This window comes from Pinus tabuliformis, chromosome 1_1 (genome assembly GCF_031772625.1).
Source record: "Pinus tabuliformis cultivar Carrire ecotype Pingquan chromosome 1_1, CPIR1, whole genome shotgun sequence".
Taxonomy (NCBI): domain Eukaryota; kingdom Viridiplantae; phylum Streptophyta; class Pinopsida; order Pinales; family Pinaceae; genus Pinus; species Pinus tabuliformis.
The window spans coordinates 951617819-951645727 of NC_142297.1; the positions used below are offsets into that span (position 1 = coordinate 951617819).

The following is a 27909-nucleotide window of genomic DNA, read 5'->3' on the forward strand; positions in this document are numbered from 1 at the left end:
CATGCCATGCTTAGTGACATCAAGAAAATGGGGCAAAATCACAAACTGAAACAGAAAGAATCCATTGGTCAAGTTGCAGCATAGATACAGTGCCAAGCATGTGGCTAGTAAACCCCCTTAGCCCATCCCCTAATGATAACTTCAGGTGAGACATAACCTACAAAATAGCCCAAATGGGTTTCTTCTTGAAGAGCATTACAAATTTTGTCATATTTAAAGACAGAAATAAATAGCCATTTCATAAGGTTCAATATTACATCGTAGTACACCTTGGGAATGTTTGTGGGTACTATAAATGCTACCAGAGCTATCATTACCACTTCGAGAAACAATGATAGAGTTATCAAGGTGGGGGTAACCATTTAAGGCTCCCTCTGAAGCCTTCTGCCAATGTTGGCAGTAGCCGATTCCAGTTAGGCCAAATCAAATGCAGAAAGACTAAGATTAAGCATGCCATTATATGAAATCTTCAACGCCACTCAAACCTTAACCAGGAAAGGGCCTATTCCAACGATTTTCAGTTAACCCCAAGTGCACTTGGAAATTCTGAGATTTAAATCCATGTTCAAATGATATTTCATGAAGGGATGATATCAATCAAGACTATCGTAAATGCATATTTTTAGGCTTTGAAGACATTCCTCTAAATTTTAGATGCACATCAAGGACTGATATTACTTTGTTTGTGTGGAGAGATGGGCTGTCTAACAAGAAAGCTTTCTACAAAGGCTCTGTCTGAGCTTGAAAACAACCCCTCCACAGGGGTAATGTTATATGATCTTATATCTCAAATCATTAGTAAATAACTCAGTCCATGAGCTGGATGCCTGTTAGATGTTTGGAGAGATGGGCTGTACGACAAGAAAAGATTCCCCAAAGGCTCTGTATGAGCTTGAAATCAGCCCTTCCACAGAGGTAATGTTATATGATCTTATATATCAGATCATTCGTAAATAATTCAGTCCATGAGCTGGATGCCTCTTAGATATCAACCATGTAATATCCCGCTTCAAATACAATCACAAAACTAACCCCAAGCACGGTCACACAACCAATTTTCTTTCTCCTCTTCGTATCCCACTTCAAAATTAACCCCAAGCACAGTCATATAAGATAGACATATTGCTGTATAATGAATATCCTTGTCAAATTACAATTAAAGTTCCAATAGACAACTTACAAAACTATCCAAAACTTAATCAAATCATATCACAGAAAAAAATGCATGGTTTAGTTTTAATATCCATGATTCCATGTTTCATTTCTGACACCTCTTGTTGAAAGTTAAGTGAAAGATTGCTGAATTGAAAGAAATATGACAATATTCTGCAGCAAATATTACACATTGTAACAAAAAATGACTCTATAACCAAAGGCACATTTTCAAGCACCATCATAAGTATTCGTGTATAACTTAAATATGATCTACTCTGAATTCCTCCTCATTCACAACATTGGTAAGGTGCGTGTACTTTTTCGAGGAGCCCCTGCACCGCTCAACAGGATATTTGAGACCATTTTTCTTAACTTTTCTCAGTGCTGCTTCACCAAGGTCCACCTCACAGATGTCTGCAAGCCTTACCAAATACAGTAGAACATCTGATAACTCTTCACCTAAATGCTCCTTCTCTGCAGCATTCCAGTCTGGAAGGCCTTTTGGAACCTCACCCTTCCATTGAAATATTTCAGACAGTTCTCCCACTTCTCCCACCTGAAACATGAAATAATGTGCAATATTAGAGCTATCACGAGGAAATGGTTATGAAGTTTTGATATTAAGAGCTACCACAGTGTACAAGCTGTCATAATAGGTCAGTCAATCTCGGAATATGTTAATGGAATATAATACTGAAAATTATAATAAAATAAAAAAGATAAAAGCCTACCAATATAGCAGAAGAAACAATAGAATAACCAAACCAAAAAAATAACTACCCTAATATAACAGAAGATAACTCTAGCCCCAAGGGTTAGCTCAAGTGGTCTGGAGCCAAACGTGAAGTCCTTTGATATTGTTGCTAGTTGTTGCTGATCACGGATTATACTCTCTTTGATTCCCTTGGGGTGAGGCCCCGTAATCAGGGGCAATGGTTTACCTGGTTTACGGTCCACGAAATGTGGGGAAGTACTCTGGGGTTTCCCGTGCTTTCATTCCAAGTAAAAAATAAATAAATAATTTATATGGTATGCTTCTCCTGTGAGTCAAAACCAGATTGACAAAGCAGAGGCACAACTAGCCTCTATACAGCTGTTGGCATAAGTAGCCCATATCCAGCTCTTCTTTACAATTTTCCTATTGTGCAATGTTGTGAAAACCAATATGAAAATTTTTACCACTCGATGATATTGTCGCCGGGAAATATCAACAATATTTTTGTTGGTGATAATATCATGATATTATCATAAATATCACGATATTATCATGAGATGAACCAAAAAATTGCCAGCCCGCAAACAAAGGTGCTTTAAGTGGGTTTTTTGACTTATTTTGCAAACAGAAAGAAGGGTTGGGAGAGCAAAGGAGGAAGAGACTGGTTTTTTCTCAAGAAACAGATGAGGAAAACACCATTTTCCTTTGCCATCACCATGTTTTTTTGTAGCGGGGATTAATTTCCCTCAACCATGGATGCATTTGCAGGTATGGGCAGCAATTTTCCCCATTTTTTCATAGGTTTTCCTTTACCCATTAGTTTTCACTCATCTTGTTGGGGATAGAGTGTGTTTTATGTGCCATCATCAATTTATTATGAAGTAGGGAGAGATGCCAACAGCTGGTGGTGTATTTGCAGGTACATCCACCTCCTTTTTTTTGTTTTTACAAATTTTTGATAGGTTTTGCATGCCTATCAGTTTTTCCTCTTTTTTCTTAAATTTGTATTGGATTGTAGGAGATATACAGTTTATGTATCATTTAGATTTGTAATTTTTCATGCAATTTTTTTGTGTTTTGACTCTAAAAATGTTGATTTTAATTCATTTTGTGCCCTAGGTTTAATCATTACATTGAAGACTAAAAATGCCAAGACATTTGTACCCTATGTGGGAATATGGTGAACCCAAGTGAGGATTCAGTAGACAAATTTTGTATTGTAAGTTGTGTGGCAAGCACATTATAGGGGGGACCTCCCAATTGAAATACCACATTACACAACTTTCGAGACATGAAATAGAAATCTGCATAGGAACAAGCCTGAAAATCATCCATATTGCCAACAAAGCACTTGCAGATATGGATGGAGCCAAAGAGAATAGTGAAGCTATGAAAAAGTCAAGTTACAAGGGAGGAATAGGGAGAAGAAGTGAGAGTGGTTCTTCAACATCCCCTCCCACAATGTCTGGCCCCTCATAGAACTCGTCATGTTTTCTTACTACCTTCTTTCAAGTTGGTGCTTAAAATAAAGAAGGGAGAAGTTGACAAGCTAGTGGGTAGGTATTTTCTATGGAGTGGCATTCCTTTCAACATTGCCCATAACAATATATTCTACCAGCCTACGTTCGATGTTGTTGCTATTGTTGGCTTGGGGTACAAGGCCCCTTTCCTATGATCAGTTGAGAGGGTGTATTCGTCAAAATGAAAAGGTCGACTACACCACTACATTGGAGCAATTTAAGGAATCATCAAAACACATTAGATGCACTGTGATGTCAGATGGTTTGATTGATCAGAAGGATAAGACCCTTCTTAACTTCTTGGTTAATTGTCCCAAGGGAATAATGTTTATTAAATCTGTTGATGATCTACACATATTAAAAATGCACAATTATTATGTGAGTTGTTGGACAAGTTCATGCAAGAGGTATGTCCATAGAACTTTATCTAAGTCATATATGTCGTTGTTTGTAGGTTGCTTATGTAGAGGTATCCTATGTTGTTTTGGACTCCTTGTGCTACACGTTGTATTGATTTGATGTTAGAATATATAGGGAAAAATTCTTATGTAAGGGATATTGTTGAATCATCTAGGAGCATAACAAAATTGATATATAATCATGCATCTGTGCTTAGCTTGATTTGAAGATTCATCAATAAGAAGGAGTTGGTGCATCCTCTCATTACATGGTTTGCCACTAGATTCATGTCTCTTTCATCTCTCTTGACTTCTATGTGGGATGTAAAGAGAATGTTTCTTTCAGAGGAGTGTTGTGTTTTCTCATTTAGTCGTAAACTGGAGGGGGAGGCCATAGGCAAGCTAGTTTCATATCAAGAGAGATTTTGGGCAGGAGTGGAGGAGGTGTGTACCATTAGTGAAGTTTTAGTAAAGGTTCTTCAGTTGGTTGTCGAAGACAAGCCCACAATGTGCTACTTGTATAAGGCCATGGATAGGGCCAAAGACCTATTATGAGGATAAGGGGGATGATGGATTTGAGAAATGACTATTGTGTGGAGAGTGACTGATGAGCGATGGAACAATACATTCCATCACGCTATTCATTTTGCAGGGACCTACCTCAACCTCACATTTTCTTACTCATGTGGCTTTAGATTTGATGATTATGTGATGGATGGATTCCTCACATATGATCAGAGGATGGTGTCATCTCCACAAGAACGTGCGGATATTTCTAAAGATATGGAGATATATAGAATGGCAGGTAGAACATTTGCCTTGACATGGCTATCCAAGATAGGAAGACCAAAATGCCAAGTATTCATTTTGTTTCAAATTTCATTGTCTCTTCATGCTTTGTTTCAAAATTCAAATTTCAATGTTTTTTCTTATGTTTCTCTTATTTGTTGTGTTAGTTTTTGGTAGCATCGGAAGTGCTCTAGCCTTGAAATTGGTGGAGAGGCTAAGGCACATGAGTTCCAAAAAACCCAGAAACCATTTGGTGAAATTCCAGCCAGATTGTATTTTATTAAAATAATTAATATTTTTAAATGTTCCACCAAGGTTCCGGGACGAGGGGGCGAGGGAGCGAGGGGGCGCGAGAGCGGCCTATGCAAAAGCTCCCCACCATTTTTTAGGAAACGTGGGGGAGCGTCAGGGTCTTAAAAACTTATAAATATAAAATATAATTTATTAATTGAGTCCACTATGACAATTTGGTTTGAATTGAAAAGCTGCAAAGCATGATCATTGATATGAATATCATTATCTAAATTTCTAATATCATATAAAATAATAAATTTAAAATTCTAATTTATAATCATACATTATAACAAAATACAAAGACAGCAATACCACCATCTTCAGCATTCTGATAATACACAACAAACCTCAACAATGTCGTTGTAGAAGATCACTGTAGATCTATTCTTCCTGCATCTCTGTTATCAATAAAAGATCTTAATCTCAGAATCTTAACACTTCTGTCCTCTGCAACTTCAACAATATGTTATCAAGGCAACTCTGTTCAGTTCTAAGCCAAACTGCTATAATCATTGGTGAGTTTTGCCCATCTGTACATAGTATCAATTACAAGGATATACAAAACAACAGTGTTGTGTTATGCTCGTGTGAATTCTATTATCAATTGTATCCTTGTTGAAGAGTGACTGTTGTGCAGACTCCTGATGGCATAACAAGATGCTAATGCCTCTGTCCACTGATGCACATTTGTGTCTAGAACATTACTCATACTTCTATCATAACTCCAAATATCTGCAATCTAAACCTGTAGCTTCCATATCTGACAATTTGGCTATATGTATTACAGCTTCTACTCCTTTACTTTGAAACTCTTGTTTAAATTCAAATTACAATGACCTCAAGGATTAGCACTGCCACACAAAAGTTAAGTTAATTTGATGCTGAACTTCTTTGCCTTCTAATATTTCTTATCGTTACAAACTGAATTCTTCACAAGAGGGAGCCTTTGATGTTGATCATCCATAGTGAATCTTGAAGAGCCGAAGAGAAGCAAAGAAGCATTGATGAGTAACCACTTCAGGGATGATCTCCTCACAGAATGTGTAGGGTAATATTGAGCAGCAACCATAGAGAAATGAATTTGTTTGTATCAAACTCAGAATTTGTCTAATCAGAGGGCCGACGGTTCATAGTGATAGAAATCCTCAAGATCTGTCTTCAATTCTATCTAATATGTGCACTCCAGAATTCCTGCAAATAACCAAATCACATTACCAATGTGATAGCCATATCAAGGGTCCATTCTGCAATCTGCAATGTTCCAACAGATGCCATCGAGGTTCCATGTGTGGGAGTGATCAAATCTAGTAATAACAACACACACAGCGCGCGAAGGCTATGTGTGTTGTTATGTGTTCACCCTGCCGTTTTAATAACATGAAACAGCTAAATTCCAAAACCCTACGCTTAGTTTAACTGTTGATTAAAGATTAGTTTTAGGGTTAAGTTAATTAAAATCGTTTTTTTTTGCATAAACGTGTGCCACATCCCCCCCACGCCCCCCCACGTCCCCTCACGTCCCCTTTCTTGGAAACGCCCCCTCAGGAAAGGGAAACGACTCCCTGGCACGTCCCCCTGAGTTTCCTCATTTTTGGGGACGTGGGGAAACGTCCCCTATTCGTCCCCAAGTCCCCGGAGCGCAGGGGAGCGAGGAAACTAGACCCCTAGGGGGGGGGGGGGGCGAGTCCCCGTGGAACACTGATATTTTTAATGGAGTTCCTAAGTCTAAACTTAGGGAAATTAAAATATTAGAGGGTATTAATCAAAATATGGGTGAGAATGATCTAGAAGGCGAATCAAGTCATGTTTTAATCTTAGCCGTTGATTAGAGACTTAATCTCGGTCATTGAAAACTCAACAAGAAAAGTATAAAATGGAAGCTTGGGGTTCATTTGGAAACACACAAAGAGAGATAGAGGAAATCAATTTTCTGAGATGAGAAGTTCTCAGGAGGAAAATCGATTGGGGAGATCTTGTAGCTGAGGGGTAGACAGAATCCGGGAGGACTTTCCAGAAAATAACAAACCAGGAGGCGGAGAGAGCTTGCAGAGAGGGAGAGCAGTAGTTGAGAGAGTTGACGCAAAAAAGTTGTCTGTCACGCAAAATCCAGAACTGTCGGAACAGCCAAAACTGCCAGAACAACTAGGAGAGCTGACGCAGAGGCAGCGCAGTAGCTAGTGTTGATTTGTGGTAGCATCAAATGTGCTCTAGCCACGAAAATTGGTGGAAAGGCTAAAGCACATGAGATCTCCAAAACCCAGAAATCGTTTGGAGAAATTCTACCCGGATGAGGAGATATTAAAATAATTAATATTTTTAATGGGGTCCTAAGTATAAACTTAGGAAAATTAAAATTTTAATGTGTATTAATATAATTTTGGGTTAGAAGGTTCCAAAAGACGAGGATCAAGCCAAATCTAATCTTAGTCGTTGATTAGGGACTTAATCTCGGTCGTTGAAGACTCAACAGAAAAGTATAAGAGGAGGCTTGAGGGTTAGTTAGAGATACACCAAATTGATCAGTCAGTTCGATTTTCTGGAGCGGGGTTTGATGAGATAATCGAACCAGTGATCTGTCGCAACGAGGGGCAGTTCGCAGAAGGCCAAGAATACATAGCAGAGAGGCAGAGATAGTGCCAAAGAGACATCGCAAAGCCTGGGAAGGTTAATACAGAGCTAGCTGGGACTAACGCAGAGGCTGAGGAGGCCAGCGTAGGTGATGCAGAGGGCCAAAGGGCTGACGCAGAGAGCCAAGTGGCTAACACAGATGCAACAGTAGCTGCGCGAGGCTAGCAGAGCTGACGCAGGGCCAAGAGGCAGCACTGGAGATTTTCGTGGGGCAGACTGGAGCTAAGAGGGTGACGCAGTCCCTGGAAGTGATGCAAAGCAATGGAGAAGCTTGGAGCAGCTTTCCCTGTCCAACGAAGGAGTTGTAGTAGTTGCTGTGGATCGATCATCTAGTAGTTGATTAGCTAAAATATCTGTCTCCGAGGAGAGGTACTTCTGCAAAGGAATTTCTCTGAAGGGTGAGCCATTTCTGGCACCCTAGTTGTATTCAGAAACTGCATAATAATAAAACCCTCATATATGTTGCACCGGTTTTCCCGCATTAGGTTTTTCCGGGGACGATTGCCCAAAAATAACGATGTCCCTTGTGTGATTGTCTCAATTATTTCAGTTGTTGATCTATATATGAGTTAAGGTTGCATTTGTGTTTATTTCGATATTTATATTTATAAATAACTTGTTAATCGAAAGAACAAGTAGGTGATAATAAACCAGATAATGCAGTAGGAATTTCTGACGTGTCAGACGTAGAAATTTCAACATGGTATCAGAAGATTGCAAATCACAGGAGAACTGAAGACGCCAGCAGGAGAAATCTGAAATTTGCAGTAGTAGCATCTATCCCGAGAGACAGCGTTGTTCCAGAGCAGAAGCAGCAAGAGAGGAAGTGACACATAGCTTGCATCAGCATTTCAAGCCAAAAGGAAGGTCAGTGCAGAGGTGAAGAGGGGCAAATCAAACCTACGTTGCGCCCGATCATCTTTCTCAGCCAAGAAGGATCGACGTTGTGGCCAGGAGGAGCAGATTCACTCGTTGCCAAAATTGCGCAAAGCCTGAAAGGCTCAGTTTCTTCGATTGTCGAAGCTTAGGGGTTGTGGACAGATTGTGATTTGAGGAGCTGGTGGGACGTTGTTCTTGTCGATTCAGAACAATGTCTAAGGAGGTTGGACCAAGGTAGAGGGAGTCACTACCTCAACGGATTTCTAGCCAAGGAATCCAGATCCGAGTTGCAGTTGCAAGGAGGATTGGAGAGGAGCGGTTCGACAGTTAGCCAGAGGATTTCCAAAAGGGAAATCAGGACTTAGAGGGAGATTTCCAGGAGGGGAGTCGAGACTCAGAGGGAGTCCATAAGAGGAGTTGAAATGGTAGTGAACGAACTAAGGGATCAGGACAGGTTCGACGGGGCTTCTAACTTTGTCATCTAGAAGGCCAGGATCCTGGCAGTCCTGGATCGACATCATATCAAGGACTTTGCCTTGAAAACCATGGCTATCCCAGTTGACCCAGCCGAGAACAAGAAGTATGAAGATGCAATGGCGAGGGCGAAGTGTGTGATCCTAGATGGGGTCAAAGATCATGTCATACCACATATTGCTGAGAAGAACGCTGCAAAGGAGATGTGGGACACCCTGACCACCTTATACCAGGGCTCTTCCGTGCAGAGGAAGATGCTATTGGAGAATCAGCTGTAGTCATATCAGATGCAGAAGGGAGAGCAGATAGATCCATTCCTTGTCAGGTTGCAGGAGATTCACGACCAGCTTACCTCCGTGGGGTCTACATCGGATCCAGAATTTATGGTCGGGACTGCCCTGAATGCAGTCTCTGAGGAGTGGGAGACATTTTTCAAAAGTATTTTGGGCAGGGCTACTCTTCCCGGTTGGGAGGAGATGTGGGCAGCTCTTCGACAAGAAGAGATCAGGAGGATGACCAAGGCGGGGAGTAGTGGTAAGGGAGTTCAAGTCAAGAAAGAGGAGGAGGAGGATGCGGCTCTAGCATCTACAGGGCAGTAAGGAAAAAGGAAGAAGGATATCTCCAAGGTCAAGTGCTTCAATTGTGGGAGCTGGGTCATTATGCATCCTAGTGTTCCCAAAAGAAAGGCAAGGGAGAAGCTTCCGATTCAAAGGCAGCGCCAACTAAGGCAGAGAAAGAGGTCAAGACTGATGACGATTGTGCCATGAATGCTCATGCACCTCTAGAGAAGAGGTGGGTACACATCGAGTTGTAGTCAGGATGACTACATACTAGGGGCAGGATCCTTGAGGTGCCCAAACTCTTGGATCATATCCGGCTACAAGAGCCCTTAACGATAGTAGCAAAAATGACAGGGGTCGGGTGGAGCAATGTGTAGTGGAGCAACAAGGCAGTGCTTGGGTGCAAAAATCTGAGGCAGCGCAGTAGAGGTTGCAGCAGTGCGAGAGGCACAGAGGTGTATGCAACAGCGGAGTGGTAGCAGAGGGAGGACAGGATAGCAGTAGAGGCAGCTTCAGTTTCACAAGGCTTCCAGACTGACTAGGATGTTAAGTATTTGAGAGAAGTCAGTTACCTACTTCTCGGTAACTACGTTGCAATGCATCACTTAGCAGTGGCAGTGCTAGGGGCAACATGGGCAGCATATTGAGAGGGAGCTGCAGTACAGATGTAGCAGTGGCAATGGCAGTGTCATGGGCAGCAGAACAAAAAGCAGCAGTGCAGATGATGTGAGGCCGCAGGCTAAGCATCAGCACAGGTACTGGTGCCGAGGATCAGTGTCATGTTTCAGTGATGGAGCAGTACTAGAACACATTCCTCGCTAAGAGGGAGTGTTGATTTGTGGTAGCATCAGATGTGCTCTAGCCATGAAAATTGATGGAGAGGCTAAAGCACATGAGATCTCCAAAACCCAGAAATCATTTGGAGAAATTCTACCCGGATGAGGAGATATTAAAATAATTAATATTTTTAATGGGGTCCTAAGTATAAACTTAGGAAAATTAAAATATTAGTGTATTAATATAATTTTGGGTTAGAAGGTTCCAAGAAACGAGGATCAAGCCAAATCTAATCTTAGCCATTGATTAGGGACTTAGTCTCGGCCGTTGAAGACTCAACAGGAAAAGTATAAGAGGAGGCTTGAGGGTTACTTGGAGATACATCAAATTGATCAGTCAATTCGATTTGCTGGAGCGAGGTTTGCTGAGAGAATCGAACCAGTGATTTGTTGCAGCGAGGGGCGATTCGGCAGAAGGTCGAGAATACATAGCAGAGAGGCAGAGATAGTGTCAGAGAGACAGCATAGAGCTTAAGGAGGCTGACGCAGAGGCTGAGGTGGCCAGCGTGGGTGACGCAAAGGGCCAAGGACTGATGCAAAGAGCCAAGTGGCTGACGTAGAGGCTAGCAGAGCTAACGCAGGGCCAAGAGGCAGCGCTAGAGATTTTCGTGGCGTAGACTGGAGCTGAGAGGGTGACGCAGTCCCTGGAAGTGACGTAGAGCAGTGGAGAAGCTTTGAGCAGCTTTCATTGTCTAGCTAAGGAGTTGTCGTAGTTGTTGTGGGATCGATCATCTGGTAGCTGATTATCCAGAATATCTATCTCCAAGGAGATGTACTTCTGCCAAGGAAATTCTCTGAAGGGTGAGCCATTTCTGGCACCCTAGTTGTATTAAGAAACTACATAATAATAAAACTCTGATATCTGTTGCACCGGTTTTCCTACATTGGGTTTTCTCGGGGACGATTGTCCAAAAATAACAGTGTCCCTTGTGTGATTGTCTCAGTTATTTCAGTTGTTGATCTGTATATGAGTTAAGGTTGCATTTGTGTTTATTTCGGTATTATATTTATAAATAACTTGTTAATAGAAAGAACAAGTAAGAGATAATAAACCAGATAATGCAGTAGGAATTTCTGACGTGTTAGACTTAGAAATTTCAACAGCCAGGAGAGCTAACGTAGAAAAGTTGTTTGTCACGCACAATCCAGAACTGTCGAAACAGCTAAAACTGTCGGGAACTGTCGGGAACAGCCGGAACAGCCGGGATAGCTGACGCAGGGAACAAAGGAGCCGACGCAGAGCCAGCGCAGAAATAGCCTGGGTTAGCCAGTCTTGGTCGAATCAGCCGGAATTCTACCGAGTGAAGTGAGGTAAAACTCACTCAAATTTTCCGCCAGTATTTTCTCTGTAAAGGATTGCTAGATGAGCATCCTAGATTTGTATTCAGATATTTCTCCTCCATAATAATAAACCCTCAGAACTGTTGCACCGGTTTTCCCGCATTGGGTTTTTCTAGGGACTATTGTGTCCAAAAATAAGTGTGTACTATGTATCTTGTTCTTTGCTCTGTTTTCTGTTTCATGAGATCAAATAATTAATTAGTGTAGTTTGCAGAAGTAATTTGCTTCAATATTCAGAAGAATAACTTGGTGATTAAAAATCAAGTAGGTGAAGTAGATTCAGGTTTGTTGCAGTAGGGGTTCCTTTAGAGTGTAGGAATTTTGTAATATCCCTTTTCCGAGATATTCCTCAAACCCCAGCAAAATCCAACCAAATGCGTACAAATTATATAGTAACCGGGAAGCTCAAAGAGATAAAAATAACAGTGGTGCAACATATAATAATGTAAACATGGAATATAAGTAGATACTCGAGAAATGCAGAGAGAAATGCTAAGCCATTTTATTATACTAAGTAAAGGAAAGAGTACAGGAGGTGATCAGAAAGATAGCACCTCGACTTGCACAAGGCAAGTGAAGAAATACACCCAGAATAGTAAAGAAATGGCCCCTCTCTTAACTGCGTCCAAGCTACTGGGGAAATGTTGTGCTGCTGCTACTGCATGGAATCAAGTGAGGATTTGGGGTTGTTCCCTTCCTCAAAAAATGTTGAAACTCTGGAATCAGCCTCTGCTCAATAAACCCAGAAAAACCTAGAAAGCTTTTCTGAAATAGCTGACCCCCGAAAATCACCCCCTTGAGGATCTACGCAATCCTTCAAGGCTATGCGCTGCCACTGAATAGAACCCTCCAAAACTCTGCCCGAAACTCTGCAAAAATCCTCCAATATGCAAGGGTTGATCCCTTGCTCAATCTCCCAGCTCAAATCCTACGCAAAAACCCCAATCTGGAACTCCCACCAAAAGAACTGCGTCCCTCTCTCAAGACTACGCAGTTATGAAAAATGCTCAGTTCCTCCTCACTCCAAAGATCAATCCTCCTGCAAAAGACTACTGAAAACTACCTTGCCCGAGCAGGCACTCGAAGTCCCCCAGGGCTAAGGGTGAGATCTCCGAACGGAGACACTCAATGCACTAAACAGTGCTGCAGACAGGCTAAACAGCCAGCGTGCTCTAAGTCGAAGTGACTAGCTCAAATGCACATAATCGAATGCCAAAATGAGGAGGCTCCTCTCTCCTTTATAGCGTTGGCCCCTCTCAAAACCCTAAAGCCACCTCCTCCAACGTAGCCATCTCTTGCCACGTGCTCCTCTCCATCTACGCAGTCCCTCCAAGTGTCTACGTGGGCCCCCTTCTCTACGTGGTCCTATGGCCCCCTTGGCTCCCCTTTAAGTTACAACATTGTGCTACTGAGGGAGTGACTTTATTCTAAAAGTGAGTTATGTCCCCCTTTCCTCACCTTTTTATTTATAAAATAACTATAGAAGGCAAAATTGAGCAAAATCGAATATTCCAATTAGCCATGGCTAATTAGGAATATTACAATCTCCCCCGACAAAATGTTGCTTGTCCTCAAGCAACTGAAGTGATGGACGCTGCAAAATTTTCTCACTCTCCCAAGTGGCATCCTCATCCGGCAAATTCTTCCACCTCACCAAGAATTCCCGGACTGTCCTGCTTCGCAGCTACCTCTCCCTGGTATCAATAATAGCCTCTGGCTGCAACACAAAATGCCCCTCATCATCCATGGGTGGTAGCTCATCTATCACTGTCACCTGCTGCCCCAATGCCTTCTTCAAGCATGATACATGAAAAATATTATGAATCTTGTTGCCTTGGGACAGCTCCAACTCATACGCAACCTGTCCAATCCTGCATATCACCCGATATGGCCGATAAAAGCGAGGCTTGAGCTTCTCAGCCCCCTTCTGCTTTAATGGCGACTGTCGGTATGGCTGTAATCTTAGGTAGACCAAGTCCCCTACCTCAAACTGTCTCTCCACCCGACCCCTGTCAACGTACAGCTTCTGCTGGTTCTGCGTTGTAGCCATGTTATCTTTGAGAGCTTGGAGAATATCCTGACTCTCTTGGATCCAAATCTTGGCTCTTGGAGCCTTGCTATCACCAAACATCACGTCAGCAAAAGATAAAGGATGATATCCATACAAGGCATAGAATGGTGACATACCAAAATGGACATGTGATGTGTAGTGTTGTAGCAGTACTCCCCCAGATGCAGCCACTTCAGCCATGCTCACCGTTGCTCGCTGACATAGTTACGCAAGTAGCCCTCCAGCCACTTGTTAACTAACTCTGTCTGCCCGTCCGTCTGTGGGTGATAACTGGTACTCGTGTCATCTCCATCCCCACCAACCGGAAAAGCTCCTGCCAAAGCCCGCCCATGAAACGGCTGTCCTTGTCACTGACGATGGTCTTAGGAAGACCATGTAGCCTGAAGACCTCTCTGAAGAACAGCTCGGCCACCTGTGTTGATGTGTAGTGTGCGGATATGGCGAAAAAATGTGCGTACTTTGTCAGCCAATCAACGACGACAAGGATACAATCCTTGCCCTGTACCATGGGCAACCCTATGATGAAGTCCATCGATATACACTCCCATTTCCCCTCCAGAATGGGAAGAGGCTGCAATAATCCTGTGGGATGGCTCATCTCCCCCTTGTTCCTCTGGCAAATATCGCACTCCCAGATATGCTGGAGTACATCCTCCTTGAGGCCCTTCCATGAGAACCTCTCTCTAATGGCCCTGTAGGTTTTGGTAGACCCCTGATGGCCGGCCAATGGTGAATCATGTGATGCCTGAAGTATCTTCTTCTTGAGCTGAGATCCCTCAGTCAAGAGGATCCGGTCCCTGTAGTAGATGATCTCATCGACCACCCTGTACCTATCATCCACCACCTGCCCATCCAGAACCTCACATGCAAATCTGTCCTTGGAGTACTCTACTAAGAGTCGAGCCCTCCAGTCTGTATCCAAGCTCATAAGAGACAACGTGGCTGGTCTACGTGAAAGGGCATCTGCTACTATGTTGTTCTTACCCTTGACATACTCAATATCAAAGTCATACGCTTGGATCTTACTGATCCACTTCTGCTGCCTCTCTTGTAGCTGTTTCTGCTCCAAAAAGAACCTGAAGTTGTTGTGATCAGTCCTCACCCTGAACCTGTTACCCACTAAATACTGCCGGAACTTGGCCAATGCATGCATGATGGCCAGCATCTCCTTGTCGTATATAGAATACAACCTCTCGTGCGGAAGGAGCTTCCTGCTCTCAAAGGCTATAGGGTAACCTCCCTGCATCAACACTGCGTCGATCCCCTCTCCCGACGCATCACACTCCAAAACAAATCGCTGCAAAAAATCCAGCAATGTAAGCACTGGGCAGCTACTCATAACCTCCTTGAGCCTATCAAAGGCTCACTGCGCTGTATCCGACCAACTGAATGCCCCCTTCCTCGTTAGATCTGTCAGGGGTGCAGCAAAGCTGTGAGAAACTCTTGACGAACTTCTGGTAGTAAGTACAAATGCCAATGAATCCCCGAAGTTCTGTCACGTTCCTCGGCTCCAGACAATCTCTGATGACCCTGATCTTCTCCTCGTGGACTCTCACTCCGTCCACCCCTATGATGTGTCCCAAGTACAACATCTCCGTCAACCCAAACTCACACTTGGAGAGCTTGGCATAGAACTGCTGCTCCTCCAAGATGTGCAACGCTGTCTCAATGTGCTGGAGATGCTCCTCCCAAGTCCTACTGTAAATGAGGATATCATCAAAGAACACTAACACAAACTTCCTTAAGTGACTACGGAAGATGTGATTCATGCAGGACTGGAATGTAGCTGGGGCGTTGGTTAGCCCGAAGGGCATCACCAAAAACTCAAAGTGCCCATAGTGACACCTGAAGGCGGTCTTGGGAATGTCCTGCTCCCTCACGCGAATCTGATGGTACCCAGATCTCAGATCAATCTTTGAGAATAACCGTGCTCCTCTCAACTCATCCATCAACTCATCGATCCTGGGTATGGGGTACCTGTTCTTCAGTGTCTTTTTGTTCAGGGCCCTGTAGTCAATGCACATCCTCAATGTGACGTCCTTCTTCTTCACCAACACCACGGAAGAAGCAAAAGGACTCGTGCTCGGTCAAATGTGCCCAAGAGCCAACAACTCCTGAATGGCCCGCTCAATCTCATCCCGATAGGCCTTGGGATGCCTATAGGGGGTAGTAATCACTGCCTGTATGCCCTGCTCAAGCTCAATGGTGTGCTCAAACCCCCAGTCCGGTGGCTGTACTGGCGGAATCTCCCCAAACACTGTGGCATACTATGGACTGTATCTCTGGATGTACCATCTACCCTATAGTCCATGCCTCTGATGCATGCAGCTCCACTGCCCACTCTACGTCTCCCTTCCGGAAGACAGCCTCCATCCGATGAGCCGAAACAGTCTGAGGCGGATATGTGTGTTGTCCCCGTATCTTCTCATGCCTCCCTGTCTTCTCATCATCCCACTCCATCTCTAGGGTCTTCCAATTTGTCGTGACCTTCCCTAGAATGATAAGCCACTGAACACCCAGTATCATGTTGGTGTCCGGAATATCGACCACGAAAAAGTGGTCAATTAGTGTGTAGGTGCCCATCATCACTGATAACTCTGGGACATAACGAGCACACACCATGGTCTGATCTACTGGGACCAAAACTGAAAATCCATCGAAGCTCTTTGTTTGTATACCTCTCCGCTCAACCATCTGTGCATCGATGAAGTTGTGGGTTGCCCCACTGTCAACCAAAACTGATACTCGCTGGCCACGTACTGTCCCCCGTACACGTAGCATCAAATACTTGGGAACTCCTCGCAATGCTGCAAGGGCCCCTCCAGTAGGTGCAAAAGCTGCACCACCTGCTGCTGGCAGTGGAGGTGGCGAAGGACCCTGCACGGCATGACTATCTCCTGCCTCCACATCAACCTCCTCATCCTCTTCCTCGCTACTCTCGGAGAAGACCTCAATAAAATGTGCTTTGCCGACAGCACATCTATGTCCCGATGCCCACGGCTCCTGACAGGTAAAGCACAACCGCTTCTTCAACTCCCTCCTGGCATCATCGTCAATCTGTGCTCGTCCTGGATTCCCCTTTGGAGGCGGAATCCTCACATCCTTCCCTTTAGGCTGGAAAGTCTGTCTCTGGGAGTAAGGTGTCCGGGTCCTGAGTAAGACATCCTGTAAGTCCCGGGTCCTGCTAATAGTATCCTGGAGTGTGGCTGGTCGAGTGGATCGGACTAAACCCCGAAGTGGCTTTGCTAACCCCTCAACATACATGTAGATCCTCCGTGCCGCGGATAGATCTGGCACCATCACTGAAACCCTCAAAAAGTCTGCAATGTAGGTCTCTGGGCTCCCGGTCTGTTGAGCCTCGTCAGCTCAACAAATTGTTGTTCTGGATCCCTCCAGTCAAACCTCTCCATCAATCTCCTGGTGAATTCGGCATATGTCGTCACTGTGGAGTGTCCGAGTGTAACCATCCCATGGAACCACCAATCCTGGGCCTCACCATCCAAATGTAATGTCGCCACCTTGATGGCCTCTGTCTGGTTAAGCTGGAAATAGATGTCCAGCTTCTCCACCCAAGACTTTGCCGAACTGTTTGATGAACCATCAAACGTAGGCAAGTGGAATCTACTAGCTGCACGGTGGGTGTCACCCTCATGATAATGCCGGTATCTTCTGTGATGGTCGCGGGGTCTACTATCCCGTTGGAGCTGAACAAAGTCTCTGAATGAGAGAGCATCCTTGAACTCCTGCCCATAGGCCTGGTACTCTGCAAAATAATCGCCCATATGAGCGGGCTCTGCCTCCTGCTGGGCTCCGGCCCCAGTGTCTGCTCCTAAGAAAGTGGGCACGGTAGAGCATGTAGGGGCATGTGAGGCCATCTGCGGAGTAGTATCACGCTGAGTGGCACCCTGCTCTGGCAAATGGTGGGATGTACCCGATCCCTCACCAACCTGGAAAACCCGTGGGTTCTCACGCTGTCTAGCCTCCACTGCCATGAATCTCTGCCCCATCACCTCGATCTGCCTCGACAAATCCTGCACTAATTTGAGGAGCATGTCTGCAAATCTCTTCCCGTCCTCATCTGCCATCAGATCCTCCTGCTCTGCGTCCACCACAGGCTCCTCCTGTTTTGTGTTCACCACTGGCTCCTCCTGTTCTGTGTCCACCACCCGAACACAGTCTCCCTCTCCGTAGGTGTTCTCCAACCTACGCTCAATATCTCTGTATTTCCTACCTCTGTAACAGATGTAGGGCTTCTCCCTCGGTGTCATAGACTGCTAGCTCCACAGGCTGAGCCAGATCTATGCTCTGATACCACTGTAATATCCCTTTTCCAGGATATTCCTCAAACCCCAGCAAACTCCAACCAAATGCGTACAAATGATATAGTAACCGAGAAGCTCAAAGAGATAAAAATAACAGTGGTGCAACATATAACAATGTAAACATGGAATATAAGTAGATACTCAAGAAATGCAAAGAGAAATGCTAAGCCATTTTATTATACTGAGTAATGGAAAGAGTACAGGAGGTGATCAGAAAGATAGCACCTCGACTTGCACAAGGCAAGTGAAGAAATACACCCAGAATAGTAAAGAAATGGCCTCTCTCTGAACTGCGTCCAAGCTGCTGGAGAACTGTTGTGCTGCTGCCACTGCATGGAATTAAGTGAGGATTTGGAGCTGTTCCCTTCCTCAAAAAATGTTGAAACTCTGGAATCAGCCTCTGCTCAATAGACCCAGAAAAAACCCAAAAAACTTTTCTGAAATAGCCGACCCCCGAAAATCACCCCCTTGAGGATCTATGCAATCCCTCAAGGCTCTGCGCTGCCATTGAATAGAACCCTCCAAAACTCTGCCCGAAACTCTGCAAAAATCCTCCAATATGCAAGGGCTGATCCCTTGCTCAATCTCCCAACTCAAATCCTACGCAAAAACCCCAATCCGGAACTCCCACCAAAAGAACTGCGTCCCTCTCTCAAGACTGCGCAGTTATGAAAAATGCTTAGTTCCTCCTCACTCCAAAGATCAATCCTCCTGCAAAAGACTACTGAAAACTACCTTGCCCAAGCAGGCACTCGAAGTCCCCCGGGGCTAAGGGTGAGATCTCCGAACGGAGACACTCGATGCACTAAACAGTGCTGCAGACAGGCTAAACAGCGAGCGTGCTCTAAGTCAAAGTGACTAGCTCAAATGCACATAATCGAATGCCAAAATGAGGAGGCTCCTCCCTCCTTTATAGCGTTGGCCCCTCTCAAAACCCTAAAGCCACCTCTTCCAACGTAGCCATCTCTTGCCACATGCTCCTCTCCATCTGCGCAGTCCCTCCAAGTGTCTACGTGGGCCCCCTTCTCTACGTGGTCCTATGGCCCCCTTGGCTCCCCTTTAAGTTACAACGTTGTGCTACTTAGGGAGTAACTTTATTCTAAAAGTGAGTTATGTCCCCCTTTCCTCACCTTTTTATTTACAAAATAACTATAGAAGGCAAAATTGAGCAAAATCAAATATTCCAATTAGCCATGGCTAATTAGGAATATTACAAATTTTCACATGGTATCAGACGATTGATTTTGAAACAGGAAGAGCAGATCCAGTGTTGAGCAATTAGGCCAAAAGATGCACTTGGCAACAATTCAAATCCCCTTGAAGGGATTGCGTAGTCCTTTCCAGGAAGCATATCCGAGGAAATCTCTCTCTGAGTGAGACGACAGAGAAGTACGATTTCCAGTTCGTAAGTTTGCAGAGGTAGAAAGAGTGACATAGAGCCTCAGCGTAGTGCTTGAAGAGTGCAGTTTCTGTCGGGGCATAAATCCGCTGGAAAAGAACGAAGACACGTAGAAGGGAAATTTTCTCCTTAAAGAACTTTCCGCCAAAAAGTTCGAATTCCTCACTTACTGAGCAGCTGATAAGTGCTAAGTAGTGACTAGAGGAGTCAATTCGACAGTTGGGTGAGATGACATCGCATGGGCTCAGAGATCAAGACAAGTTGGAAGGTGCTTCCAACTATGTCATATGGAAGACCAGAATCATAGTTGTTCTGGAGGAACATGATCTCGAGACCTACGGCAATAGTGTTGTAGCTGTTCTTGTTGACAACGATCAAAAGAAGAAATACAAGGTCGAGCAAGGGAAGGCAAAGAGGTTCATTCTTGATGGAGTTCGAAATCATGTGGTCTCACACTTGCAAGGCAAGGATACAGCCCAAGAGATATGGGAAGCCTTGTCTTCTCTGTATGAAGGCTCTTCCGAACAACAGAAGATGTATTTGGAGCAGAAGTTGCAGCGGACCTTGATGCAGAAAGGAGAAGGGGTGAACCTCTATCTTCAACGTCTTCAGGACACTAGAAACCAGCTTGTTGCAGTGGGGTCCACTCCTCAACCAACCGCAATGGTGAGGATAGCCCCGAATGGAGTCTCGGATGAATGGCAAGTTTTCGTCCAAAGCATATTGGGAAGAGAAAAACTACCTTCATGGGAGGAGATTTGGGCGGCTCTTCAACAAGAGGAGTTAAGGAGGGACCTAGTGAAGGTCAACCTCAGTGGCAACAATGCGAGTGGCACAAAGACGAAGGAGTGGGAGGAGAATGCAGCTCTAGCATCGAAGGGACAACACAAGCCGAAGCGAAAGGAGGACATTTCAAAGGTGAAATATTTCAGTTGTGGCGAGATGGGCCACTATGCATCCCAGTGTCCTTTGAAGAAAAAAGACAAGGATTAGAAACATGATCCTAAGGTTGCTTCAGCAAAGATTGACGAGGATGAGTTTGCCATGAGTGACCACGCATCTCCAGGAGGGAGATGGGGCGATATTGAGCTGTAGTCAGGGGGACTACATGTGGGCAGGATCCTTGAGGAATCCACCTCTTGGATAAATTCCTTGCTACGGGAGCCTAAGATTCAACAGTAGCGAGAGGGGCTTAGTGTCAGATGATACAGTGGAGTGTTTGGAGGACAGATGCAATAGCTGGGGAGCAGAGACTGATCAGCGCAGAGCGAGATTGGAAGCAATGCAATTGGCACAGTGTAGGAGTCAGCAACAACGCAGAAGATTCAGAGGGTCAAAATCAGCAGCAGTCAGATTCCAACATTCATTGTATTATGTTGAACATAGTTAAGTTCAAATAATTTTGGATGTTTTCCAGGTGCTTCTCTCAACAACTGAGTTGCAGTATAGATGCAGTGTTAGCAGTGGCAGTGCTAGCAGCATAGCAGATGCAGTGGTTGAGAGGGAGTTGTAGTACAAATGCAGCAGTGGCAGCCGCAGTGTCATGGGTAACAGTACAGTAGCAACAACAGCACAGTGTTGGTGGCAGCAGCAATGTAGAAAAGAGGTGCTTCAGAAACAGAGCAGCATGTAGGTGGACATTGTTGCTAGAGCACTTTCCTTGCTAAGAGGGAGTGTTAGTTTTTGGTAGCATCAGAAGTGCTCTAGCCTTGAAAATTGGTGGAGAGGCTAAGGTACATGAGTTCTAAGGAACCCAAAAACCGTTTGGTGAAATTCCACCCAGATTGTATTTTATTAAAATAATTATTATTTTTGATGGAGTTCCTAAGTCTAAACTTAGGGAAATTAAAGTATTATTGGGTATTAATCAAAATATGGGTGAGAATGATCTAGAAGGTGGATCAAGTCATGTTTTAATCTTAGCCGTTGATTAGAGACTTAATCTTGGTCGTTAAAGACTCAACAAGAAAAGTATAAAATGGAGGCTTGGGGTTCATTTGGAAACACACACAGAGAGATTGAGGAAATCGATTTTCTAAGGTGAGAAGTTCTCAGGAAGAAAATTGTTAATTTTAGGTATGTTTTATGCTGAGAGCAAATTTACTTCAATTTTCCTTATTAGCTCAATATCAATTCTAGATTAGCAATCACATTTAGCATGATAGTAAAATGCAGATAGAACATAAACATAAATCGCAGAAAACAAGCCAAGACAAGAGGACACAAGATGTGGCACCAGCAAGGGACAGACCCCAATGTGGGGAAACCCTTGATCAATTCTTCTTACGTTCTTCAATAGTTCAGCAAAGATAGAGATAGTACATCTGCATCAGAAGTCAACATTTTGACTTATCAAAATAAGAGCAGAGATCTTCTCTAAGATGTCACATGAGGTAGCTAATCTGAACACAAGTGATTCCATCACCTTGTTGTACCTATCACTGTATTGCACCATGTTGCACCATCATACCATGTCCATCATCACAGCGTTGCACCACGTTGCACCATCACCATGTCCATCATCACTGTGCTACACCATGCTGCACCATCATTGAGTTGTACATCATCATGTTGTACCCAACATGTTGCTATGCTCTTCATCATCATGCTACATTATTCATCATGTTGCAGTTGCATTATTCATCATTGTGCACTATGCTGCACCATTCATCATGCTGCTTCATGCACCTTACTGCTCCATGCACCTTACTGCACCATGTTGCCCATGCACCTTACTGCACCATGCTACCCATGCACCATACTACACCATGCTGCCTGTTGTCGCGCAGATTGACACGACAACGCTCGGACCGGGGGCTGTCACTCTGATCCCCGATCCCTCCGTTTAAGCCTGTCTCCCGCGGCTAAGGGGGGTAGTCCCTGCGAGGCGAGGGAGACCAACTATCGGCTAGTTGGGTGGGAGACACGATATGGCAAGTACTAAGATGATTTGATTTAGCAGACCAGTGCCTTTAAAGCGACTACTTGTTAGATGATATAGAATATAAAACCATGAACAACAATCACTTATCATCAGATAGCCTGAACAATGCTTAAATATTCAGTAAAACCACAAAGATCATGGAACTCAATAACGATATCCAGTAGTTAGTAGAATAATAACACAATTATAAATCACCAATTGTTCACCAGATACCACATCAAGATAATCATTCATGTAAAGCATTCATTCCACATCAATAACTTTAAATCTCAGCATAAAAATTTCTCAAATAACTGAATTTTGACAAAAGAATTTCCACAATATTTTCAGACAAAAAGATTTAAAGCTAAATTTTCCAGCTAAATGCTAATCCTAAATTTTTTTTATTTTTTTTTATAATAAAATCTAAAAAGAAAATCTAGAAAATTATTCTAAAACTAAACTATATTAAGAATAAAACTAATCCTAACTTTAAAACATAAACATTTGTTTTGATTTTTTTTTTTTTTTTTTTTTTTTTTTTTTTTTTTTTTTGATTTTTATATTTATAAAATAAAAATCTAAAATCCTAAACGAAAACTATAAATTATCCTAAAAATATAAAAAAAATAAAACTAAAACTAAATCCCTTTTTTTTTTATATGAGACTTTATAAAACCCTAAAAAATAAAAAAAACAAAACCTAACTATACGCTATCACACCTACACATAACGAAAGCTGAGAAAAACAAAAAATTTGAAAACGACCAAAGCGTGAGGCTCAAAATCAAAACGCAAGACGAATTTCGTGACAGGGCTCGGAGGCGGAATGAGGGCTTTCGGGCTTAAAAAAAAAAAAAAACAAACGCTGATACGTTCCCCGGCAAAATGTGACGGCAGAGAAGAAATGAAAGTCAAAAATGCTGAACGCATGCCCCTTTTTTTTTTACATGCGCATTCAAATAAAACCGTGACTGCAGGTATAACTACAGACCAGCACGCAGGAAAGAAAACCAGCCAGGGTTTGAGCGACGGATGCAAGGGCGCAACGAAGGCAGGAGAAAGCACGGGTTAGATTTAACACTGAACTATGAAACGAAACCAAATGGCTATGAAACGTAACTAGGGCACGAATAGTGGATTGAAACCCCCAGCCGCGGATCAAACCATAACAGGAAACAACGCAGTCAAAAAAAATCAACGTATGCGGATCAATTATGTCACGATTTTTGCCCCTTTTGTTTTTTATTCTGAGAAAATAAAAAAAATGTGAAAAGCAGCTCCACGCATAAATCAAACCCTGTACACTAAAATCACAATCGTAATATCGAAATCGACCTGTTGGAGATTTGTAGACTTACCTGATGCCTGTATGTAGCGCTTATCCCACAGAAAATTTGTCACGCCAAGCGTATGAGGCACCTGATCTGCAAGGAATGTCCGATCCCCAAGCAATTGCGGGTGGAAAACTTGAACAGCGAAGAGAGAAATTTAACGTTTATTTCTGAGGAGTATGACGTGGGGCAGCGTTTCCTCCGAAGCTTAGTTGAAAACCCTTTAACTGGACTGTGTTCTTTTCAGTGCACAGTTTGTGGAATTCAATCCCTCAACAGCCAGCCCAGCAGATGGGCAGACAATCAACACAGTACTAGAGGAAAACCCTTTTCTCGATTTTGTCTTAGTAATCCTGCAGGAAAAGAACACTGGCAGATATACACAAAATTTTGCAGTAAACCCTTGAAAATTTGCCCAAAATCACAAAAAATTATAGCTCTGGACAGCCAGATTTAACAATAATTGCAGTAATATTTTCAATATATCAGAAATTTGAACTTTACTGTGAACATAAAGAAAATCTCTCAATGTAAAACACGAAATAAAATTTAAAAGATTAACCCAGGGCACAATCAGCTGGGCTCTGCACAGAAAAGCCTGTGGGAGTCGGCTGGTTCAGCCCAGAACTTCCCCAAACGCCCACAAATATCCTTCACCTAAAGATTTCCTGCACACCTCAAGCAACCATCAGTAAAGAGAGCAAGAAATGCTGCTAAATTTCAGGAAATAATGGAGATACCTGCCATTTCTCCAGAAACCCTACAACATTCAAACCCTAGCGAGTGAGCAAGATACCTGTACTCACAATACTCTGAAAACAAGCTATTATTAACGGCTGAAAACTGAAATATGCAGAAAAATAAACATCTCACAGCAATTCCAGAGAGTAACACCAGCCAGATTTGAACCCCAAAGTCTTTTTATTAACCAGAAAATCAGATTACAAGAGAGTTTTTTCAGTATAGACTCACAGATCAGATAAACCTGTAAAATGACCCCCTAAGACCCTATATAAAGGAAATGATCCCAACGGCTAGTTTTGAGTGATCCATGTTGAAGCGATCTCGACCGTCGATGAGGGTTAAGACATCTCTTAATCTCATCCGTCGATTTTATTAAAAAAGAGATATTTTGCATGCATTCACAAAAATATTATTATTTTATTGTTTAGGGTTTTTGCTTTATTTTATGAACTTTTTATTATTTTTTATTTATTTCATTTTTTTTTTAATTTTTTAATTTTTTAATTTTTTTTTATTTATTTTATTATTTTAGTATTTCATTTATTTTCTTAAATGGATCATTCGAACTAAGCCGTTGGAAACATCACCTAGGACCTAGGACTTAGGACTCATGAGGGGATTTACAACATTTTTCAACCCTCAAGACACATTTCATCATGATTTTTACAATTTACATCTCAAAGGGATGAACCCACTTAATACAGACCCTCATAGAACACCCAGTTCTGCGACACAACTATAATCTAGCAGATTAACACACTAAGATTCTCCTAAAGTTCTAATGACAAAATCCATCCCGGCTTTGGGGTCAGGTTTGAAGGAAAACTCTGTCGATCGTAGATCGATGAGACGAAAAACCTCCCGGGACGTAGATCATCATTAGAAAGTTAGGTCCACCTAGGCAACTTTACATACATGACTCTGATCTGCTTAGATTATTTACAATTCATACATGCAGACTGGGTTTACAACAAAAATGATCAAGCTGTTGATGACTGTAGGCTGGCACGGACACGTTGCTCAGGAGCTACCCCTCTCTGCCAACAGAAAGGAGGTGTACTGCATGGGTAGTTGACCCGTAGTGGTCAACACTGCCCATGCACCTTACTGCACCATGCTGCCCATGCACCATACTGCACCATGTTGTCCATGCACCTTACTGCACCATGTTGCCCATGCACCTTACTACACCATGCTGCTCCATGCACCTTACTGCACCATGCTGCTCATGCACCTTACTGTATCTTACCAGCTTTAGCTGCTTGCTATGGCTTGCAGCCGAGTAGTGCAGCTAGGCTATAGTTAGCAGCCAAGCTTACGACAGCAGTTAGTTATGACTAGATGTGACATCTTTACATCTGAGATTGGGGCCTTTTAGGCCTCCTTACTACGTCTTCCAGACCTTCCCTTTTGACGCTATCCCTGTCATGTCAGATTAGGCATCATATAGCTGAGGTATCACTGTGGCAAACCTCCTCTTTCCAACATACATGAATCCATCTTTTGCTGCTTAGAACCCTCAATGATATGGATAGGAGGGTTGCGGTTAGGACAACATAGAACCCTTCTTTTGTAGCCAAATAAGGCCAGCATTTAGAGTGCTACACAGAACTACGACTAGGTCTCTTTTAGAACAGTGTGTAGACTTAGAACCCTTGCTCCATGACAGAATTTAGGGTAGCGTACTTAGGATTCTTATCGCTGTGTAGAAAGGTCCCATTTAGGACAACGTGGAACCTTCTGTAGACTCCACCATAAGATTTGTCCTCCATGATAGCGTTAGGCTTCTATCATATCAACGTTAAGACTTCTCCTTGGACTGCGTTATGAAACCTTCCTCCCTGACTGCGTGAGCCTTCATAACTATAATTTAGTGCCTCTTCTTGCTACGTATTACACTTCTCCATTAGGCTGTTAGGGCTTCTCCATAGGGCAGCGTATTAGACTTCTTCATTAGGCTGTTAGGGCTTCTCCATAGGGCAGCGTATCACCTAGGGCACTCTCTCTAGATCTCATCTTCATCAAACCCAAAACAGAATGAAGAGAGATCACAAGAGTGTGTGTCCAAATGACTAACAAGCCACCTCTTTTTATACTAAAACGTTGAGCACAAGTGGGGGCAATTTGGTCGTTGGCCGACCTTGATGAATAGTCCCATAACACAAATAAATTCATATCTCCATGAATACATGTCGGAATAGGATGATCTTTAGATCAATCCTACACCTCTCGATGAGAAGAATCCAAGAAAAATATCAGCTGCCATGAATAAGTAGACCCACATGGAGTTTGGCCCTAGTTGCCAATTTTAACACTCCCTCTCAACTAGGGAGAACTCCATCAGCTAATCCATTTGCCAGACTGTACTATCTCTACCATCAATGCTCTGCACCGCTCTACTCTGCTGAACTACGAAGAAGAAGAAATGATCGAAAATGTATCATAACATCCTCTATTGACCCGAAGTCAGTCCCATATAAAAGAGAGTGTCTCATACCACTCTTACTGATCCGAAATCAATTCCAATAAAGAGAGTATCTCATACCACTCTTACTAATCCGAAATCAGTTCCAAATAAAGAGAGTGTCTCATACCACTCTTACTGGTCCAAAATCAATTCCAAAAAAGAGTGAGTTATATCACTCTTACTAACTCGAAGTCAGTTCCAATTGATCCCAGATCAATATCATCCGAGCATAGGGAGTACAATAGTAACACGATGCATCCATCGGTAATACTATGTTCCCTATCCTCATTTCCCTACTCATTGGCCAGATGAGAGGTACTTCCCATGAGTCCCAAACTGCATGGGTAGGATGTCTCAGTAGGAGAGGGATGAACCACTCATCTTGCCTACATAGCAGACCACTAGGGGAAGGTTGAACCACTCACCCTATGGTTGCTCATCGCTCCACGATGTACCCCCAAACCCCCGAAGCTCCTAGAGCTCAATGTCCATATCATACAGGACCCTTAGGAGAGGGTCTCTCAACGACTCCTAGTCGTTCTCGGAAAGTCAAGAATTTGACCTTTCCCAAGGACTTCGACAGAATATCGACAACCTGCACATCAGTCCCAATGCGATGGAGCCTTCTAGCTCCTTGATGTACCATATCCTAGATAAAGAGGTACTTGATGTTTGTATGCTTGGAGAGATCATAGAACACAGGATTCCTCAACAATCAAATCCCCCTTCGGTTGTCACAGAAGATCACAATGGTATCCAGCATGTGTCCAAGCAGCTCACTAAAGAGCTTCCTCAACCAGGCAGCTTCACACAAGGTCATACTCGTAGCCATGTATTCGGTCTCATCGGTGCTCGAAGCAACCGACTTCTGCTTCCTACTCATCCAGGATATCGAAGCAAAACCCAAAGAGAACCAGCACCCAGAAGTGCTCTTGCGATCCTCCACATTGTCAGCCAAGTCAGCATTCGAATAATCACGCAGCTTCACATTTCCAACAGTGTATCTCAATCCATGAGAGATTATGCCCCGAAGATATCTCAGAAGATTCTTGGCACCAAT

General features: G+C 43.3%; 1 protein-coding gene across 2 annotated transcripts in view; it reads right to left on the bottom strand.

Moving 5' to 3' along the window:
- Positions 1–1207: 1207 nt before the first annotated feature.
- LOC149217649 (uncharacterized) overlaps positions 1208–27909 on the bottom strand; it is a 42422-nt gene continuing 15720 nt past the window's right edge. For both annotated transcript variants that reach the window (XM_089393020.1, XM_089393021.1), the window contains one exon: positions 1208–1711. In XM_089393020.1, the coding sequence (XP_089249146.1) occupies positions 1415–1711 (297 nt within the window). In that variant the 3' untranslated portion in view covers positions 1208–1414. The remainder of the gene's footprint in view (positions 1712–27909) is intronic.